Here is a 21,887-nt window from a genome sequence, read left to right as displayed (position 1 = left end):
CTAGTTTGGTAGTGTTTAACAAGTTGGCCTTTCATTCTGATACGACTGCTTGGTCCACTTTCCTCCTTAAGACTCATGGGAATTAGCAGAGGAAGGGAAGGCTATGAGTAGTGAAAATAACTACTTTGTTCTCCTAAGAATACCTAGGATGTCCCCATTTCTCAGATCATTTGAATGGATGCATGTTATATTTTTGTTTCCTTTGGAAACTGAATAGGAGACTATGTACTTTTAAAAAATGATTCCAGACTCCTTTATTTGGCAAATAAAGTGTTAAGTCTTGTTTTGCTTTGCCATATTCCTGCAGTCTCCTATGGTGGTGTGCAGCTTATGCAAACGAGAGGGTCATCTAAAGAAGGACTGTCCTGAAGACTTCAAAAGAATCCATCTAGAACCTCTGCCACCATTAACACCCAAGTTTTTAAATATCTTAGATCAAGTTTGTATCCAGTGTTATAGTAAGTTATTCACATTTCTTTTGATTTGTCAGAATACTAAATTGACATTTACTCGAGTCATTAGAATCACTATTAGCTCTCTAAACATTAAGGAACAAGTCTATTCCATTCTCGTTTGTATCCACAGTGTGCCATGTCATGTCTGTTCCATTTGCGACACTCAACAGATGTCAAAGAAAGATGAGGAGAGAAGCAGAGAGGGTCTTTTTTATTTAAAAAAAAAATTTTTTTTTAAATTTTTTGAGACAGGATCTCACTGTGTCACCCAGGCTGAAGTGTAGCAGAACAATCATAAGCCACTGCAGCCTCAACCTCCCCAGACTAAAGTAATCCTCTCACCTCAGCCTCCGAAACAGCTGGGAGCACAGGTGTATGCCACTATGCCTGACTGATTTTTTTTTTTTTCTTTTTTCTGACTGATTTTTTAATTATTTGTAGCGATACAGTTTCCTTGTGTTCCCATCCTTGTGTTCCCAATTGTTTTTCTTTTAATGCCAAGTGTCTTTTGTACTTCCTTTTCTTAACAGCATAGTTGTTGCATCAAGGTATATACCAATCATAGCAGGTTTCATTTTTTAGAGGTTGGTGGGGAGACAGGGTCTTACTCTGTCCCCCAGGCTGGAATGCAGTAGCGGGGTATCAGCTCATCACAGCCTGTAACTCCTGGGTTCAAGCAATTTTTCTGCTTCAGCCATCTGAGTAGCTGGTATTAGAGGCATGCATCACCACACCCAACTAGTTCTTGTATTTTTTGTAGGTATGGGGTTTCATCATATTGGCCAAGCTGGTCTCGAACTCCTGACCTCGAGTGTTTCACCCAGCTCAGTCTCCTAAAGAGCTGGGATTACAGGCTTGAGCCACCGCACCTGGCCAGCAGGTTTCTTTTTAAAGCTTAGTATTAATATCTTTCCCCATTTCAATTTTCCATTACTCTGCCAAGAAAGATTTTTTTGTGTGCGACAAAGTCTAGCTCTGTCACCCAGGCTGGAGTGCAGCGGTGTGATCTCAGCTCATTGCAACCTCCCCTCCTGGGTTCAAGCAATCCTGCCTCCGCCTCCTGAGTAGCTGGGATTACAGTCATGCACCATCATGTCAGGCTAATTTTTTTTTTTTTTTTTTTTTTTTNTTTTTGCATTTTTAGTAGAGACGGGGTTTTACCATGTTGGCCAGGCTAGTCTCAAACTCCTGACCTCCAGTGATTCACTCGCCTTGACGTCCCAAAGTACTGGGATTATAGGTGTGAGCCAACGTGCCCAACCAAAAATTAAAATTTGAGTTACTTGAAGCCTGAACACACTTTCATGGCCAGCTGGGCTATGTAAAGGTTGGTGGTGTTATCCTTCCTGCTGTGTAAGCAGATCCAGGCCCCAGAAAGATGGGTCCAGGTTATATAACTGTTTTTGAAAAGTTTGCTACAAAAATGGATGGACTGTTATAAGCCAGGTTACAAAGTAAGTATGAGAGTAAGGGAGGGACATTTTCTTCCAGAAAAAAGATATTTTCTGAAGAGTCTCAGTTCATAATTTTTCCAAAATGGTTGTGAGAGGGTAAAATCTTAATATAAATTTCAAAGTACTGTTTCTGTGAGGGGCCGAAAGTTGCCTTGCTGAGGGTCTTTTAAGTCTTAAACTAGAGTACTAACAATTCCCAAATGGTATCCTTTGAAATGTTTTTCCTAGATGCAGTTAATAATATTTCATCACCAAAAGTATACCCGGGCCAAGTGGGGAATAATGCTATACACTCCCTTCTCTCTTAGGGACAGTCAATCTCCTTTAGAGATTTCCAGGGCATATTAGCATAATAAAGGTATCTGAGAAATATTATTTCTAAAATTTGAACATAGAATACTTTTCAAGTAACACTAAATAATAGCCTACGTGACAACCCTTTAGGAACTCGAGTTTGGGGAAGCATTGGTGTAGAGAGACTTGCAGTTTTACAAAAAGAAAACATTTAAAGGAGAGATGTTCAGCTGCTTAAAATAAAGGAAGTTGTTTCACATGGCTTTATCATAAGGTGTTCATCTGTGCCAGAAGGCACATGTTCTTAACCAGTGCTTTTATTTTTGAAACATTTTTTGGATATTATGAGCTATGAAAAAAAAACTAGGTTCTCCTTAGGGAAAAAAATACATGCAAAGCTCACAAACTTTTAAATTCACACTGTTGTGGGGTGGTGATCCCTGAAGGCCCTTTCTGTAATGCTGGTGTCTTTCGGGAAACGCAAGTGCAGACCCCCTGTTCAAATTATTTTCCATTTCAAGAGCACTTCTTAGACTCTTAAAAAAGGACATTTTAAATTTTACATTGCTGTTACAAAAATTAGCCAGGCATGGTGGTACATGCCTGTAGTCCCAGCTACTGGGGAGGCTGAGGTGGAAGGATGGCTTGAGCCTAGGAGGCAGAGGCTGCAGTAAGTTAAGATTGCACCACCGTACTACAGCCTGGCCAACAGGGCCAGACCTTGTCTCAAAAATAAATTTTAAAAGTTTACCTTGTTAATGCTGTCTAATGAGAAGACACAATAATTTAGGAATTTTTGAATTTAAGTTTATAAGTTTTATTTTCTAAAAATTGGAGTGTCAACAGTCTTATTTTCTTATTATGTCTATTTATTTTTAACAGAGGATTTTTCTCCAACAATTATAGAAGATCAGGCTCGTGAACATATTCGGCAAAACCTAGAAAGTTTCATAAGACAGGACTTTCCAGGTAAATTATTTGTTTTTTATTTTTAAGAAAAGTTGTGTGACCTTTCTTCCAAAACAGTTCATGTGTTATAAGCACGCAGATTGTAAGAATCAAGGTTTCCATTGTTTTGCAATATACCCAGGATGGTCCTTGGTCTGCCCAATCCTCGTTTACCAACAGAAATAGTGTAGGGTTTATTCTAGCAAGTGCCGTAAATGAATTTCATGTAATACTATGTTTAAAGTCAAAATTAAGCTTGCATTATTAAATGTATTGAGGTGATCTAACATTTTCCTTGAAATGTCTTTGCATTTGAGAATAAAGTAGCACTGGTAATCTTTGTTGCCATATACAGCTTATATGTAAAGGAAACTTTGAGAAAAAGATTTTAGAATAAATGACCAGTTAATCAGAGAACATAAGTATGAGATTAATATAGGATAAACAACTGGGTATTTTTGCTTCATGAGAGGGCCATTTTGATCAAAAATTAAATGTACTCAGGTAATTAGTTATTACTTTTCATATATCCCTAACAGGAACTAAATTGAGCCTGTTTGGCTCCTCCAAAAATGGATTTGGGTTCAAACAGAGTGACCTTGACGTCTGTATGACAATTAATGGACTTGAAACTGCTGAGGTACAGTGACCACATAAAACTTCCATTTGCTGTGGCAGTATGATTTGACCAATCTAGACTGACATTACAGCTTGGTATTTTCCAAATTTATCAGGGCATACCCAATGGAGTGTACTGTTTGGCACAGTCTCTGGCCAAACACATTAAATAGCTTAGAAAGGTTGTGAGGAATGTGAGGAGTAGAAAGCTTATACTTTCACCCTGTAGCAAAAAGTGGATTGGAAAGTAATGCCTGGGAATTCTGCATAGCTAAACCAGCCTCTCCAGTGTCTCATTGGCTACTGTGCCAACTTCGATCACACACCCACATAAGGTTATCTGTAAAGTTTTTTACCAGATGGGCAGTGTGGTAAATGTTAAGAGTACTAACCTTATAGTCCAGAGACTGGATTTGAAACAAACTTGGTTTCATCAATAACTAAACATGTGGTCTTTGGTAAATAATCAATAAAGTTTAATACCTGTTCGTCCTGCCTCCAGTGATTTTTTGTACACATTATCATGGATCATGTATGTCAGGAGTCAGCGAACAATGGCCTTTGGGCTAAATTCAACCCCCCACTGCCTGTTTTTGTAAATAAAGTTGTATTGGAACAGAATCATACCTACTCACTTATGTAATGCCTATGGCTGCTTTCACTCTGTAAGCACAGAGTTTAGTGGTTGTAAGAGACCATATGGCGCGCAAAGGAAAACAAGCTTGCCAGTCCCTGGGATATCTGAAGGCATTTATAAAATATAAAATACCATATAAAGGTATAAAGTCTGGGAAGTGCTGAGTCCCTATTCCTTTGAAATCTTGACAGCAATCCAAATGCTAGATATCTACAAGAATGATGCTGCTGTTGCTGAAGACCTTTTTGTACCTTTTCTTAGTTTCAAGTCTTTATATATTGAGGATATACCTGATTTGGGAAAATAGTCAAAAGTGATCTAGCCTGAATTTGAATAAAGTATATTAGCAAGATTGGCTCAACATATGGAATGACCCTATCATACATCCTCAACGTTTATTTATTTATTTTTTTTACTTGGCTTATAAACTCTTTTTGAGGGCATTTCTAAAATAACATTCCAAATTTGTTCTGGGATTTTTATAACCATCATACAGGCCTGTGTTGCTGGAGTCAGCCCAAATGTTTTTAAGAATAATTTATTTGAAATACTATTCATATTTGCTGTATGACTTTAGTTTTACACATTATAATTCTGGCTAGTCCTCTCAGGAAATAATTTGAGCTTAATTACTCACCACCGCAATTCATCAACTCCTAAACTATAATGAAGCTCTACTTAGAATAAATACGCTGGAGCACAGAAGCCTCCTCTTATATATTCTGGGACATGGGGTACTTCTGAGTGATATAATTATGTGGAGGGGAAGAAATGAAGGTCCTCACTATGGTTCAGACTTTTTTGGAAGGCCTGGGTCCATAGCCTTCATGACTGATATTAGCCTTTGTTGCATACCCAAAAACAATTAGAATGTATTGGGTGTTCAGTGGTTTTTGTACCCTCAGGATATTTCCTGTGAATACTGACTCTGATACTCAACTAGAAAGGCAAAATATACAGAGAAGCTGACTTGAAATTAATTTCATTATTTCTGAAGGTAAAGGAAACTATAGCCAGTTTCAGAACCTGTCTTCCAGTTTTTATTAAGTTCTTTGTACCTTCTTTGTTGCAGGGATTAGACTGTGTCAGAACTATTGAAGAATTAGCACGAGTCCTCAGAAAACATTCAGGTACCTCTGTAAACTTTTTCTAAAAATATTTTTGACTTTTTAATTAGTGTTTTGTATAGTCTTCCCTCTGTATACATGGGGTGTTAGTTCCAGGCACACTCCTCGTCCCTCACCTTTCCCCTCCCCAGTAGATTAAAAAAAATCCTTAGATGCTCAAGTTCCTTATATAAAATGACATAGTATTTGCATATAACCTATATACATCCTTCCATATACTTTTAGTCATCTCTAAATTATAATATCTAATACAGTATAAATGCTATGTAAATAGATGTTATACTGTATTTTTTATTTGTATTTTTTTGTTGTTGTTGTATTGTTAGTTATTTATTAGTTGCTTTTTTCCCACAAATATTTTTGGTTTGTGTTTGGTTGAATATGGGGATGCAGGACCCACAGACATGAAGGGCCAATTGTACTTAGAGTTTACTAATGCCATGAAGCAGTGTAATGGCTCATTTATAGAATAATTGTAATATTAATGTCTTTTTAAAATCTTATTTGCTTAAGTATGAAAGACTGAGGAATTGGTGATAATTTATGGGTATATTGTTGCCTACCTCTCAGTTTTATTTCAAGACAAAGCCTACACCAGACAGGCAAGAAAGTCTGTAAATTATTTTCCTTTATTGGTATTATGTAAGTCAAAGTGTAGGAGTTGCTAATGGTGTGAAGTGTCAGGAAAGGAAAGCACTCTGGACTGGGCATGTGGGTGAATTGCTGGTTGTTCTGCTCAAGAAGCTGTATATGACCCTAAACAAGTCCTTCACTTGAAGTGATCTATTTCTTTCTTTTTTTTTTTTTTTTTTNTTTTTTTAAGAAATGGGATCGTGCTAGGTTATCCAGGCTAGTCTCTGAACTCTTGGGCTAAGGCGATCCTCCTGCCTTGGCCTCCCAAAGTGCTGGGAATATAGGTGTGAGCCACCATGCCTGGACTGATCTCTTTTTTCATTGATAAATTGAGAAAACTAGACTAGGTAATTTCTAGAGTATTTACAGCTATAAAATATATAGATTTTGTAAGCCATGGACAGTATTGAAATGCTGTTAACATGCCCTTTTGTTGTCATGGCAGCTATGGATACCATTAACAGTGAAAAATCTTTTTTTTTTTTTGAGACAGAGTCTCACTCAGTCACCAGGCACCAGACTGGAGTGCAGTGGCGCGACCTTGGTTCAAGCAATTCTCCTGCCCCAGCCTCCGGAGTAGCTGGGACTACAGGCACGCACCACCACACCCAGCCAATTTTTTTGTATTTTTAGTAGAGACAGGGTTCCACCATGTTGGCCAGGATGCTCTCGATCTCTTGACCTCGTGACCACCCACCTTGGCCTCCCAAAGTGCTGAGATTACAGGCGTGAGCCACTGTGCCCGGCCTGAAAAACCTTCCTTTAAAATGTAGTTCAGCAAACTTCTGTGCCAAGAGCTGAGAATGAGGGTGAACAATATATGGCCCCCGTCCTCAGGAAACTTAAAATCCATGGTCTTTCCATGAAAAGCTTTTGTACATTTTAGTTAAGAACAAACTTTTAAGTCACAGCATGAATGTGCACACACACCTAGACATACACATACATACACACCTAGAGTGCCCTTTTTCTTTGAATTTTTTTTCCAGGAGTAAATAAAGTACCTACCATGTTGTTTAAATAACACGAGGAAAAAAAAATCTTAATTTTGGTTTATTCCCAACAAAAGTTAACCTAAAGTATATAGAGATTGGGTTGGACTTCGTTTTCTTAAATGTACATTGATTCGTTCATAGAAGGCAGAAAAAAATATAAAAAAAGAAGTGCATTGATACACTTTTCTTTGGTCATTGAAATAAACATTCCCCTAACTTGGGAATTCCTCCTCTAAAAGTCACGTGTTTTATTTTGAAGGTTGTGCAAAGACACTAAAGTACTGAGTTACCATGACTATTAATTTTTATTTATTTATTTATTTTTTGAGACAGAGTCTTGCTCCATGGCCCAGGCTGGAGTTCAGTGGCACGACGTTGGCTCACTGCAACCTCCACCTCCCAGGTTCAAATGATTCTCTTGGCTCAGCCCCCCCAAGTAGCTGGGACTATAGGCACATGCCACCACACCTGGCTAATTTTTTGTATTTTTAATAGAAACAGGTTTATCATGTTAGCCAGGATGGTCTCGATCTCCTGAACTCATGATCCGTCCGCCTTGGCCTCCCAAAGTGCTGGGATTACAGGTGTTAGCCACCGTGCCCGACCAACTATTAATTTTTTAGCACTTAGTTAGACTTTAACTTTGTGTTTTGAAATAATTTAATTTCAGATTTAAAGGAAAGGAGCAAAAGTTGCATAAAGAGCTCCACATATAGCTTTTATTCAGATCTACCAATTAACATTTTCCATATTTGATTTATCATTCCATCTTTTGCTTGCTCTCCATTTCTTCCTGTACCATTTGAGATTAAGCTGTAGACATTATGTCCTTTCCCCTAAATACCTCAGTATATATTTCCTAAGAAGGAACCATGTTAAAAACAAATCGTTTTTAGACTAGAAATGACTTAGGCACACAGATGATTATAATAATAATGGAATGCAGATTGCACAGAACAAGAATTTCATAACAGCTAGAGGGCTGTGTTTAAAACTTAGTGACTTTAAAAGCAGTCTCCCCAGGTATTTTATTGGGTGCCTCCTATGTGCACAGCACTGTGTTGGGCACTTAGGGACGGTGGAAAAATTAAAAATCTATAGATTTTTCTTTTGAAAGCTTCCATATTTTAAGAGGTAAAATAATCTCCCAAACTACGTAAGAATGTAAAGTAGTATTCAGTTAAATAACTTCTGAGAAGAGAGAATATGGGAACAAGTTGCACAGGGAAGGTTGATGGAAGAGATGGACTTGCTATGATCTCAGGTCACGGTGAATACAATTTGAAAAGGATGGCAAAAGAAGGCATTTCTAAGTACATAGAAGTAAGTGTGGTACTTACTGTGGGATATTTTGGAGAGCAGTGAGAAAATTGGTACATTTGGAGATTTTCAAATGGGAAATATTAGAAGATAAGGTCAAGTCTGTAAATATTTGGAAGCTACTGAAGTTTCTTCAAGAGGGAAAAGACCCAATAAAAGCATAACATAAGGTTTTTAGGCAGCTGGTGTGGTCTCTGTTAGGGAAAGTATAATCTAGACAACAGGGCAGCAGGACTTCAGCCAGGCTGTCATTGGTACTAACAGGAAAAAGATATGAGAGATTCCAAGTGGGGAAATTTGCTGGATTTTGTACCTACAAGTAGGAAGTAAGGCCAGTATGTATTTGAGAAGATCAAAGGTATTTGAGAACTGGCAATGTTTGCAGAGAACACCTGTGTGGAAGTGTTTAGTTTGCCATGAGTATATAATCTCAAAGAGTTAACATTCCAGAAAGCAATTAGAAATATGGGGTTGTCAGCTAGAATTGAAGATGAAAATAAAACGGTTTTTTGCATTGAAAACCTTGAGGAAAAAGAGATTGAGAGAGAGACTAGACAGAAATTAAGAAAAGGAACTGGAATGATATGCTGTGAATAAATCCTAGACTTTGTAGTGTTGTAATGGTCAACAGTGTCAAATTCCAGAATGGGAACGATGTGAAGAAAAAAGCGTCTGTCTAATTTAGAGGCAGGATAGCAAAGTAGTAGGTGGAGGTTCTGGAATCAGACTCTGGTTTTAAATTCTGTCTCCTACTTGCTGACTGTGCAATCCCAGAAAGTCGTTCAGCTTCATAACAAGCACTCAGTTCCTCATCTCTAAAGTGGAAATAACAATTCTATGACATTTAAGATTAAGAAAGATAATACATTAAAGTACAAGGCCTAGCATATTCTAAGTATTCAGTAAAATCAGCTTCCTTGCCCCATTTCCCCATCAAATTAAGTTCCATTTACTCTGTCTGCTACAAAGACCTTTTTTTCCTGAAATGTCTTCTATCTACTTATTTTGTCCTGTGTTCTCTGATATGATCACTATGTATCTGCTTTCTAGATATCACCACTTAACTCTCTCAGAAGAAACACAAACTCTGACATCTCAGCATGAGCTTATCTTTCATTTTAACACTTCGCTTCTGTAGCAGCCAACTCCATTAATCTGCCCTTTCTTCTGAATCCTCTTTCATGGCTTTTGATATTGGCATCCCTGGAATCAACAAAACAGATGAAATGATAATTACCCTGACCCAGACTAGGTTGGGAATCAGTCAGTCTTACCTAGATTTGAATTCCAGCTCCATAATTTACCAGCTGCATATTCCTAAGCTAGTGAATTTTTCTGGATCTCTGTTTCCTCATCTGTAAGATGAGGGTGATAAACCTAAGGAGGTAACGTTTATAAAGGACCCTTCACATACCCCTATCACACATTAGGTGCTCAGGAAGTGGCAGCTCTTACTGTTAAAGGATCTCCCTTATTACCCCTAGCTCCCCAACCAGTTATAGATGCTCTCCAACATGACTTGCTTCCTCGGTGTATCCCCATACCACCATGAGAGTTCATACCCCATTATTTTTTCATAAGTGGTCACCCTGCCTGTATTCCTGGTGCCACCAGTCAATCTGCCAGGGGCATTGTCTAACTAGATGTAGTCAGTGATTCCTCCCAACTTAGACCAGTTCATTGGCTCCTCTTTGATTCTAAGAATAATTCTTAGCAAAACGTGTATGTTCTGTAGTTGGACTCTTCCCAGTTTCTCTGTCTTCTATGCCTCATATTCCATTCCCTCAAGTTCATTCTATAACCTACACAATTCTCTGGAACCTCCTAAACATACCGTTCTGTTGGAGGCATCTACGCTTTCTGTGTGCAGTTTGCCTTGCCTGGTAAATTCCCTCAACTGCCACTATTTTTGCTGGTTGTTCTCCCTCTTTTTCAAAGCTTAGCTTAGGCAATTTCCTTTCTTCTATTGAAGTTAATTCCTTTCTATTACCTTCATAACTTCATAACTTCTAGCTCTAAGGTGAGTAATTTGTTTTGAGGATGATTGTCCCATATAGGCTGTTCTCCAAATCAGATATAGTCTCATGGGAAGAATAGGTGGGAACAACATAGTTCAGACTCTGTAGTAGGTTCCTCTGTTTTGGTATTTGACTGACAACCACATCTACATGCATGTACACATGTAGGATCAAGCCCTACAGGGTCCTATGAGCCCCTCTCTATTGATGTGGAGACAAAAAACTGGAAGTAAAGACTCAAGACAAACAGATCAAGAGAAGGAGAATTTGGGCCCAGGGGTCCGCGGCCAAGCAAGGCGTGGAGTCTGGCAGTGGCCCCAAGTGCCTGGATACTCTGACTTTTATTGAGGACAAAGCAAGGGGCAGGGTAGGTAGGGTGAGTCATTGGTGGTCAGTGATAGGGTCAAGTAAATCACGTGTCTTGGAGATAGAGACCCAGGACTTTCAAGTAGCTGAGTCGAGGGAAGGAGCATAATACGTCAGCACTATTTTCATTAAGAAAGAACAAAGACTTTAAGATTTATGTTACTATTACTGATTCTGTCTTCTAAGAAAAAGAGGAACCAGGTGCAGAAGCGGAACACGAAAGTAGACATGGAACATGACCACTGAAGCGCAGCACCACATAGAGACAGTTAAGCCCCTGGATGTCTGTAGGTGTCCCTGACAGCCATCAGGCCTACCATAAGTGTTTGCGGGAGTGGAGTTTTCTCCTAACTCCTCCGTGGAAGGAGGTATCTTGGACGTCTCCTTCCACAGCTGGCTAAACAGTGGGCGCCTTCTCAGCGCTAGCGCTGCCGCACACCCAAGATGCCCTCCAGCAGCCCATGGCTGTGACAGAGGGCTTAGAGCATCTTGCCTTAGGGTCACTTCTTTCACAATGTCACCTTAGGTTCACACTTCACAACCCGAGAAACATTAGCAAAGTTAAAAGGTTATACTAGATATATATCTAGGTATCTATACCAATGATTACTTATGAATAATTATGTGATTATATTTCTAATTCTTTTCTATTTATTTATATGGAAACAGGCTGCGGCTTTAGGCCCTTGCCTTGGCATTTGTGGGATCTCCCCCCAACATACACACACCCACACCTGTGCATTTATGATCCAGTAAGTTCCCAGAGGGGAGTGACTGTTTGATTCTTGTAGTTCTAATATCAGTGTGTTTAATAAATGTAAACTTTGCCAGACTAATCTTCCCAGATGTTTGTTAATAACAGAATTTTTTGACTAGTCTTAATGAAGGCAGTGAAACAGACCAAAGTTAGATTTACACCATTTTATACTGGAGCATTAACAAAAGAGTTACTTAATCCCCAGCTGCTGAATTTAATGATAACATTTTATTTCCCAACTTAGGTCTGAGAAACATCTTACCTATTACAACAGCAAAGGTACCAATTGTGAAGTTCTTCCATTTGAGAAGTGGTCTGGAAGTAGATATCAGTTTGTATAACACATTGGTAAGATTTTCTTCAGGCTTTTTGTTCAGAGAGATTAAGGGAACAGATGTCTTTCCTTTCAAAAAACCTCAAATTAAGCCATTCATTTCGTCTTAGTCAATGTCTCAAGGGTTATTATGCTTACTTGCTGTGAACCTGGCCATATTCTGAGGCTGAGGATTCGCAGGTAATTCAGATATGTTTCAGGGGTTTATAGGACCTCTCTGGACCCTGAGGGGTGTTTATGCAGAGAGATATTATATCTACTGAAAGGGAACTTATAGCTTATTTCACTAGCCCTTATTTTCTAGATGTTCAGACCAAGGACATAAAAGCCATGAAGTCAGATGTTACTTATACTTCTTTATTATTGTCTAGTAAGTTAATGAAGATTGTCTTTAAGGGGGAAAAAAAGGTTAATTTCAGTTGAAATGTCTTCTGCCTAAAATGAATCACACTGTAAACATATTTAGAATATTCCAGCTTAAAATCTTTTCATCCAGGCTTGCGTGGTGGCTCATGCTTGTAATCCCAGCACTTTGGGAGGCTGACGGGGGAGGATCACTTGAGCCCAAGAGTTGATGACCAGCTTGGGCAACATAGTGAGATCCCATCTCCATTATTTAAAACTACAACAACAACAACAAACCCTTTACACATAATTGTTAGTCTTACAGTGTTATTTCCGTTTTAACAGGCCCTTCATAACACAAGGCTTTTATCTGCTTATTCCGCCATTGATCCCAGAGTGAAGTATTTGTGCTATACCATGAAAGTATTTACAAAGGTAAGTATGCTTCTTATTGTGACTTATCAGGAAATTTCACTTCGCCTTTAAACACTGTTAAAGCATAAGTCTATTTTTTAATGAACTATAGTCATGTGAAATGCTTCGTGTAACTCTTTGGCAGTCCCTATGGAGACAGCTAAAATTTTGTTCTGAATTATATACAATGATCTGATCTTGCATGTAGCCAACTGTCCACTGCTTTGCTAGGTTGGATTGGCTTTGTTTGCATATTTTTTGCCTTTGAAAATGTGATTTTTATATTAGTCTTCAAAGTAATGCACTTTACTTTTAGTGGCAATAGAAGGGATGCAAACTTAGCAGAAAACATTGGTGACCTTTCCTTTGTTCTTTGTTTTCCTTCTGTCTAGATGTGTGATATTGGTGATGCATCTAGAGGCAGCTTATCATCATATGCATATACTCTTATGGTGCTATATTTTCTCCAGCAGAGGAATCCACCAGTCATTCCTGTTCTTCAAGAGGTATTAGTGAATGAAATTTTATTTCTTACCTGGAACACTGGGTGATCTCTCAGCCTTTCTCCTCCTCTAAAATTCTGCGGTTCTATAAAGTTATACCTATTTTCCTAGAAGTTTTTGTATCAATGCATTAAGTTTGTAATCCATACTAATAGTTTAAAAATTAATTTCAGATATACAAAGGTGAAAAGAAACCTGAAATATTTGTTGATGGCTGGAATATTTATTTTTTTGATCAAATAGATGAACTGGTACGTATTTTAAGAGTAAAGATTTTCCTATATCCTTGACTAAAAATTAGCTATACTACAGTGTAGTCAACAATTACTTTATTGCTTGTTGTATTTATATTATGATAGTAAAAAAAAAAAAAAAAAAAAAAAGAAAAGTAGTGTTTACAAGATGTTTTCTTTGATGTGAGAATATTTTTACTAAGCCAAGTGAATTTCTAGGGACTATATCCAGTATTTCTTTAATGCCTAATAATTTCAAGTGGTTAAGGAACTCTATTCCAAGTGAATGAATATTTGTTCTGTGGTTTTGTACCTAGAGTTTAGAAAGACTCGTTGAACTAAAGATACATAATAACCTACGCATTACGAAGGCTCTTGGGATCTATTTCTGGATCCTCCAACTAAATGTTCTGAGACTTCACACTGAAAACTCTGAGCTCTTCTCATCTCTAAGTCATAGAGTAGAGATTAATAAGCTGACATAAATGATACTTTTAAATATGAAAGAAAAGTTGTATAATTAAAAATTAAACTCTATTTAATTAGAAATAAATCCAAATTTACTCCCTAAGATACAAATGAATATTGATATTAACACTTTACTAAAGACCATGGTGTCCCTTGTTCCCTTTTATTTCTAGCCTACTTATTGGCCAGAATATGGAAAAAATACAGAATCTGTTGGGCAGCTATGGTTGGGCCTTCTTCGTTTCTACACAGAGGAATTTGATTTTAAAGAACATGTTATTAGCATCAGGAGAAAAAGTCTGCTTACAACTTTTAAGAAACAGTGGACCTCAAAATACATTGTTATTGAAGGTACAAATAAAACTAAACTTGAAGTTGAATAGACCATAGAGCTTGAACTATAAGGACATTGTTCTTCCTCCTTGCAGCTGCTTGGGGTGTGCAGTGCCCCAGCCTCATTGTCCACCCCAGGCCAACTTGTCTCTTTCCAGGCTAAAGATTTGTTTTTAAATGACTGAATTCTTTTCACGCTGTCACAACCTTTTACTTTTGTTACACACATGCTGAAGAATAGGGCAGCAGTAGTGATAAAGCAGCTTCAAGAAAGTGGTACTTTTACAACCCTCCTATTCGAGTTTGAAGCATGCCACTAAGTGAATTTTCAAGATCTTCATTACCTATTGATGGAGTTCACTGATAAGTAATCATATATAAATTTTGGCATTTATTTTGGCCATGTGGAAGCCTTTTCTTTTTCTATTTTTATTTTTTTATTTTTTTGAAACGGAGTTTCGCTCTTGTTGCCCAGGCTATCCCGGCTCACTGCAGCCTCTGTCTCCCAGGTTCAAGCAATTCTCCTGCCTCAGCCTCCCGAGTACCTGGGACTACAGGCACCCACCACCACGCTGGGCTAATTTTTTGTATTTTTAGCAGAGACAAGGTTTCACCATGTTGGCCAGGCTGGTCTGAAACTCCTGACCTCCTGTGATCCACCTACCTTGGCCTCCTAAGGTGCTGAGATTACAGGCGTGAGCCACTGTGCCCAGCCACCTTTTCTTTTTCTATTGAATATAATGGTCTATTGGAGTCACTGATGCTAATAGTTGATTATTTCCAATTTGTTGGATTCTAATTTTAAGACAAAATGGAATTTAAATGCTTAAGCTGAGAAATGTCTACGAAATATTTTGTTAATTTTAATACGATTTTTAAATTTAAAATTTTTAATATTTGTATCACTTAAATAATATGTACTGTTCTAAGTTGCGGATTTATTATTATTTCTGCCTATTGGTAGTATTAAAATACAGTGAACTTTTTGTAAAATGAAACTCAGATCACCATGGGTTACAGACATAGTTTTGACTTTTTAAAGATCTCATATGTCAAACACATAGAACTTTTGATTTATTCCTTGTCATTATCACTGCAGTTCTTACAGTCTGTCACTTATTATTATTATTTTTTTTTCCTTGAGACAGTCTCGCTCTGTCTTTCACGCTGGAGTACAATGGTGTAATCTTTGCTCACTTCAACCTCTGCCTCCCAAGTTCAAGCAATTCTCGTGCCTCAGCCTTCCAAGTAGCTGGGACTACAAGTGCCATGCCACCATGCCTAGCTAATTATTTTGTATTTTTAGTAGAGACAGGATTTCACCATGTTGGCTAGGCTAGTCTCGAATTCCTGACCTCAGGTGATCCGCCCACCTGAGCATCCCAAAGTGCTGGGATTACAGGCTTGAGCCACCACGCCTGGCCTATTAATGTATTCTTTTTTTATTTTTATTTATTTCTTTATTTATTTTTTGAGACAGAATCTCACCTTGTCACCCAGGCTGGAGTGCAGTGACGCAATTTCGGCTCACTGCACCCTCTGCCTCCCAGGTTCAAGCAATTTTCCTGCCTTAGCCTCCCGAGTAGCTGGGATTACAGGCTCACGCTACCACGCTGGGCTAATTTTTTTGTGTCTTTAGTAGAGACGAGGTTTCACCATGTTGGCCAGGCTGCTCTCAAACTCCTGACCTAATGATCCGTCCACCTCAGCTTCCCAAAGTGCTGGGATTACAGGCGTGAGCCACTGTGCCTGGTCTGATGTATTTTTTTTTTTAAGTTTTAAAGGTTTATTATCTTTTGCTTCTTATTTTTATGTTACTTTCAGACAAGCTGTTAATAATAGGCTAAACTAAAAAGAAGACTTCATAATCATAAAACCAGCTATTGTTGGCTGGGCGCGGTGGCTCACGCCTGTAATCCCAGCACTTTGGGAGGCCGAGGCGGGTGGATCACGAGGTCAAGAGATCGAGACCATCCTGGTCAACATGGTGAAACCCCGTCTCTACTAAAAATACAAAACATTAGCTGGGCATGGTGGCGCGTGCCTGTAATGCCAGCTACTCAGGAGGCTGAGGCAGGAGAATTGCCTGAACCCGGGAGGCGGAGGTTGCGGTGAGCCAAGATCGCGGCATTGCACTCCAGCCTGGGTAACATGAGTGAAACTCCGTCTCAAAAAAAAAAAAAAAAAAAAAGAACCAGCTATTATAGAATTGAGATATTTCAGTGGTGATAGTAGTAGTTTGTTTTTGGTTTTTGGGGAGGCGGAGTCTTGCTGTGTCGCCCAGGCTGGAGTGTAGTTGTACAGTCTGAGCTCACTGCAACCTCCACCTCCTGGGTTCACCCTCCTGAGTTCTCCTGTCTCAGCTTCCAGAGTAGCTGGGACTACAGGCGCACGCCACCACACTTGGCTAATTTTTAAGTAGAGACGGTGTTTTGCCATGTTGACCAGGCTGTCTCGAACTCCTTACCTCAGGTGATTGGCCCACCTCAGCCTCCCAAAGTGCTGAGATTACAGGCATGTGCCACTGCACCCAGCCAGTTGTAGTTTTTTTTAACTGTACAGTAGCTAATGTTGTAGTATCTCCACTATACCAAGCAAAACCGGAAATACACATACACACAAAAAATCACTTGAAGAAAGCGTGACCAAACTGATGAAGGTAATCTTCTCAAAGCAATTATTATTGTAGGGTTAAGCTGAAGGAAGGGTCCTATGCTTCAGTAAACTGTTAGTCTTAATTTCAGTATGGTACACCTCAGCTACTGTTCACTAGAAGCGTAACTGGCAAGTGGAAGATGCCTCTTTTTACTTCTTTACTTTTCTTGTGTATACTATATCCATGCAATCCTTCATTTTCTCAATAAGAGGACTCCAGAAGAAAGGACATCACTTTTTTTTCTTTGCCTTCTTGAACATTGTTTTAGAGATGTGAAGAATAGAAGTTAAATATCTCTACCATAATGTCTAAATTATGAATCATTATGGTTGTAGATTATTTTAGATCACTTATAAAACAGTTTTTGGATTTAGAAATAGTGCTTTTAACCCCATTTATTTCATGAAACAATTTATTCAGACCTCACATACATCTTTGACATCAGCATTATTTTTATCGTTCCTACTGTTTTCTGAGTTATTTAACAAATAGTATTCCAAAGCACATCATATATATAGCTATCTAAGATGTTTGAGATGCAGACATATAAGATCAAATGAGAGTCTATATTAAGGTTTTATTGGAAATTGTATCCCAAGATCCAGGTAGCCAATGGCATGCCATTGGGACAGATGTATATATCTGTGTGTTTTGATTTATCTTGTAAGTGTATTTTGTAATCTCCATGATGAATTATTTTCTTAAGTGATCTTTCAGAAACTTGCTACATAGTGGTAACATTTAGTGCTAAAATGTTTTAAATATATTTGTAACTTCTATATACATCCAAAACTAATGTCATTAAGTAATATCAGGCTAATGTGCCTTCTGCAAACAGTATTTTGTTCAAAAATAGGCAGCCAGTCATAACATGAAGAGCTTTATAATGATTTAAATATAAAGCAGTTCCCTCTATTCTGATGAACACTCTAGTAGAAAAACTTGCCTTATGTTTAGGAATATGTATTGCTTAGTTTTATTAAAACTTTTAAGCTCATTTAAAAGGTGTCATTTAAAACTTGTTTTTGCACTTCTTTTCTATGATGTGAATTTAAAACTTTTATTAATGATAAGCAAAGTAGGTGATATTCTTGTCTTGTTTTATGAACTTTACTTATTGGCTGAATGGTGGCATTTCCTATTTGATTACCTTATTTGCTCTTAAATTTTTTTTACATAGATCCTTTTGATTTGAATCATAATCTTGGAGCTGGATTGTCAAGGAAAAGTAAGTAACTTTGTTTTGCCAATTTTATTTTTTATTTTATTTATTTACTTTTATAACAGAGACAGGGTCTTGGCTTTTGTCGCCCAGGCTGGTCTCAAACTCCTGGGCTCAGGCGATCCCCCTACCTTGGCCTCCCAGAGTGCTAGAATAACAGGCACCACCAGGCGCAGCTAGTTTGTCAATTGTAATACAATCTCTTTTCCTTTTAACCCATCTGATTGAGTTCTCACTCTTCTTTTTAGTGACAAATTTTATAATGAAGGCTTTTATCAATGGCAGAAGAGTATTTGGTATTCCTGTCAAAGGATTTCCAAAGGACTACCCCTCAAAAATGGTAAGTGTCTATTGGAAATACCAAAAAAAAAAATTAATTAATTAAAGTGCCTAATTTGTACCCATTACTTCAGTAGTAACTTAAATGCTTAGAAAGTCTGGTGAGTCTAGCCAAAATAAATGACTATAGTACAAAACAGTTTCCAGAGGCCCCCCTCCTACTTCTTTTTTTAGACATCCCTGGGTAGAGGCCATCAGAATAGAGAGAAATAGCTACAAGTGGAGTTTGGGTGGAAAAATTCCTAATTTTCCTGCTGCTGCTTTTCCTTGGTAACATGCACCAGGGAAACACATGCCAGCACTAGAGCAACTTTGAAAACAAAAAGAAAGTAAAGCTACACTCTAACCCCTGAGGTAGCTTCCTAATAGAGAAGATGGATTTAAATTTGTTAAATTCTCATTTTCCTCTTTGATACCTTTTTTCTTCTGGTTATCTATGCTAGCCTTCATAGGTGCATTGTTTTTCTGCCAGCATTCGCCTTGATGCCAGCCTTGGCCAAGCCCAGTTTGTACATATCTAGAATCTAGATATTCCAATCTGCTAGCAAAAAGTAGTAAATCTTCTACTGCAACTAGGGGGATGACAGTGCTACCTGTACCAGACGACTGTCTCTTCTCATATAACTTGATACTTGGGTTTTTAAGGAACCACATTTATTGGAAACAAAGCAAAATTATGTCAAAAAAATAATTTCAGTAAGAGGAAAATGGTTAGGGACTAGTTGATTTTGTTAAGAATAAAGTTATGTTTTTCTGCATTAATTTCCTTATGAAGGCTTTTTAATTAATATTATTTTTAATTGACATAATTTATGGAGCACAACGTGGTGTTTTGATACATGTATATGGAATGATGAAATCAACATACAATTAACATATATCACCTCACTTACCATTTTTTATGGGAGGCATTTTACATTTACTCTTAGTTATTTTGAAATATATACTGTTATTGACTATAGTCACCCTGCTGTGCAATAGATCTCAAAACTTACTCTTCCTGTCTATCTGAAACTTTGTACCCTTTGACCAACTCTCCTCTTAATCCCTCTCTCCTCCCAGCAAAGACTTTTTTATTTGAACATAAGTGTATTGCTGCATAGGCATATTCAGTGTTTGATTACATCTGTACATCTGGTTTTTGCTAGATACTGATGTAGCTTCTACACCAGTGCTTCTGAAACTTGTTCAAACAGATCACCTGAGGATTTTGTTAAAATGCAGATTCTGATTCAGCAGGTCTAGGATCAGGCTCACGACTGCTTTTCCAGTGACAGCTTTTCCCTGGTGATGCTGATGTTGCTGGCCTCCATCCACCTTAATTTTAATACAAAGAGGCTAGAGGCTAGACCACTGTCTTTTTGTTCTGTTATTTTTCCTTCAGAAGCCACAACTAAGCAAAGCAGCAACACATAGCTTTTTTTCTTTTCTTCAATATAATCTGTGTGATGCAGATCATGTTTCTTAATGCATTAGGTTTTAGTCTTTTCATTTCATGCCGAGACAAAGCCTTTGTACCTGGCATCAACTCCCTCCCACATCCTGGGGAAGCTGACTCACAGGGATATGTAATCCACTTCTTTAGAAGTGTGCTTAAACCTTTAGGATTAGGGCTCAGCAGTGGTCTGCATGACTAAAACAAAAATGGATTTAGTCAAAACTATCCTGAGCTAGACCTTGATGGTTTTAGATTTTGTTTGGAATTAAGCAGTATAAATAATATTTATTCAAAGTGATGATACATTAACATTGAACTCTAAGATTACTGTTTAATATGTGTTTAGTTTTGTGTTTCTACCTCATATGAATAGTTCAGGCTTTTATGTATCTATATTCTTCCAGGAGTACTTTTTTGATCCAGATGTGTTAACTGAAGGAGAGCTGGCCCCAAATGATAGATGTTGTCGAATTTGTGGGAAAATCGGACACTTCATGAAAGACTGTCCTATGAGGAGAAAGTAAGTAAATGTTCAAAAGGAGTGGTTGTGTTTTTATTTTCTTATTGTCCCAATTTTTAATTGAGGTACTGTTATAATAAAGAAATACACTTGTGTGAAATCCAGCAATTTTCAGTTACATTTGAGGTATTTTATTTTTTAATGAAATGAAGTAATTTAAAACATGAATTTAGGCCAGGCGTGGTGACTCAGACCTGTAATCCCAGCACTTTGGGAGGCCAAGGCATTGGATAATCTGAAGACAGGAGTTCGAGACCAGCCTGACCAACATGGTAAAACTCCATCTTTACTAAAAAATACAAAAATTAGCTAAACATGGTGGCGGGCACCTGTAATCCCAGCTACTTGGGAGGCTGAGGCAAGAGAATCGCTTGAATCCTGGGGGCAGAGGTTGCAGGGAGCCAAGATCACGCCATTGCACTCCAGCCTGGGCAACAGAGCAAGACTACGTCTCAAAACAAAAACAAAAACAACCTAGCAGAGACTCAGCAAGATAAGAAAACTTCAGGCCAATGTCATGATGAACAAAGATGCAAAAATCTTCAATAAAATACTGGCAAGCCGATTGTAATAGCACATCAAAAAGCCAATCCACCATGATCAAGTAGGATTCATCCTGGGGATGCAAGGCTGGTTCAACATACGCAAGTCTATAAACGTAATTTACCACATAAACAGAACCAAAGACAAAAACCACATGATTATCTCAATTGATGCAGAGAAGGCCTTTGACAAAATTCAACAGCCCTTTATGCTAAAAACCCTCAGTAAACTGGGTATTGACGGAATGTATCTCAAAATAATAAAAGCTATTTACATGCCGGGCGTGGTGACTCACGCCTGTAATCCCAGCACTTTGGGAGGCCGAGGCAGGTGGATCACGAGGTCCAGAGATCGAGACCATCCTGGTCAACATGGTGAAACCTCGTCTCTACTAAAAATACAAAAAATTAGGTGGGCATGGTGTCGCGTGCCTGTAGTCCCGGCTACTCGGGAGGCTAAGGCAGGAGAATTGCCTGAACCCAGGAGGTGGAGGTTGCGGTGAGCCAAGATCGCGCCATTGCACTCCAGCCTGGGTAACAAGAGCGAAACTCTGTCTCAAAAAAAAAAAGCTATTTATAACAAACCAACAGCCAATATCATACGGAATGGGCAAAAACTGGAAGCATTCCCTTTGAAATCTGGCACTAGACAAGGGTGCCCTGTATCACCACTCCTATTCAATATAGTACTTGAAGTTCTAGCCAGAACAATCAGGCAAGAAAAAGAAATAAAGGGTATTCAAATAGGAAAGGAAGAAGTCAATTGTCTCTATTTGCAGATGACATGATTGTATATCTAGAAGACCCCATCGTCTCAGCCCAAAATCTCCTGAAACTGATAAGCAACTTCAGCAAAGTCTCAGGATGCAAAATCAATGTGCAAAAATCACAGGCATTCCTATACACCAATAACAGACT

The 21,887-nt window shown here is 38.3% G+C and overlaps 1 protein-coding gene across 10 annotated transcripts in view; it reads left to right on the top strand.

Moving 5' to 3' along the window:
* The window catches only part of TUT7 (terminal uridylyl transferase 7), a 69,579-nt gene that overhangs the window by 30,209 nt on the left and 17,483 nt on the right, over positions 1 to 21,887 (top strand). For all 10 annotated transcript variants that reach the window (XM_037733885.1, XM_037733886.1, XM_017515595.2 and 7 more), the window contains 12 exons: positions 308 to 458; positions 3,086 to 3,172; positions 3,691 to 3,791; positions 5,479 to 5,536; positions 11,867 to 11,970; positions 12,647 to 12,736; positions 13,108 to 13,221; positions 13,392 to 13,469; positions 14,093 to 14,270; positions 18,089 to 18,136; positions 18,379 to 18,470; positions 20,312 to 20,427. In XM_037733885.1, coding sequence (XP_037589813.1) covers positions 308 to 458; positions 3,086 to 3,172; positions 3,691 to 3,791; positions 5,479 to 5,536; positions 11,867 to 11,970; positions 12,647 to 12,736; positions 13,108 to 13,221; positions 13,392 to 13,469; positions 14,093 to 14,270; positions 18,089 to 18,136; positions 18,379 to 18,470; positions 20,312 to 20,427 — 1,217 coding nt within the window. The remainder of the gene's footprint in view (positions 1 to 307; positions 459 to 3,085; positions 3,173 to 3,690; positions 3,792 to 5,478; positions 5,537 to 11,866; positions 11,971 to 12,646; positions 12,737 to 13,107; positions 13,222 to 13,391; positions 13,470 to 14,092; positions 14,271 to 18,088; positions 18,137 to 18,378; positions 18,471 to 20,311; positions 20,428 to 21,887) is intronic.

This window comes from Cebus imitator, unplaced genomic scaffold (assembly GCF_001604975.1).
Source record: "Cebus imitator isolate Cc_AM_T3 unplaced genomic scaffold, Cebus_imitator-1.0 Scaffold553, whole genome shotgun sequence".
NCBI classification, from domain to species: Eukaryota; Metazoa; Chordata; class Mammalia; order Primates; family Cebidae; genus Cebus; species Cebus imitator.
This window is presented reverse-complemented; position numbering and strand designations above follow the sequence as displayed.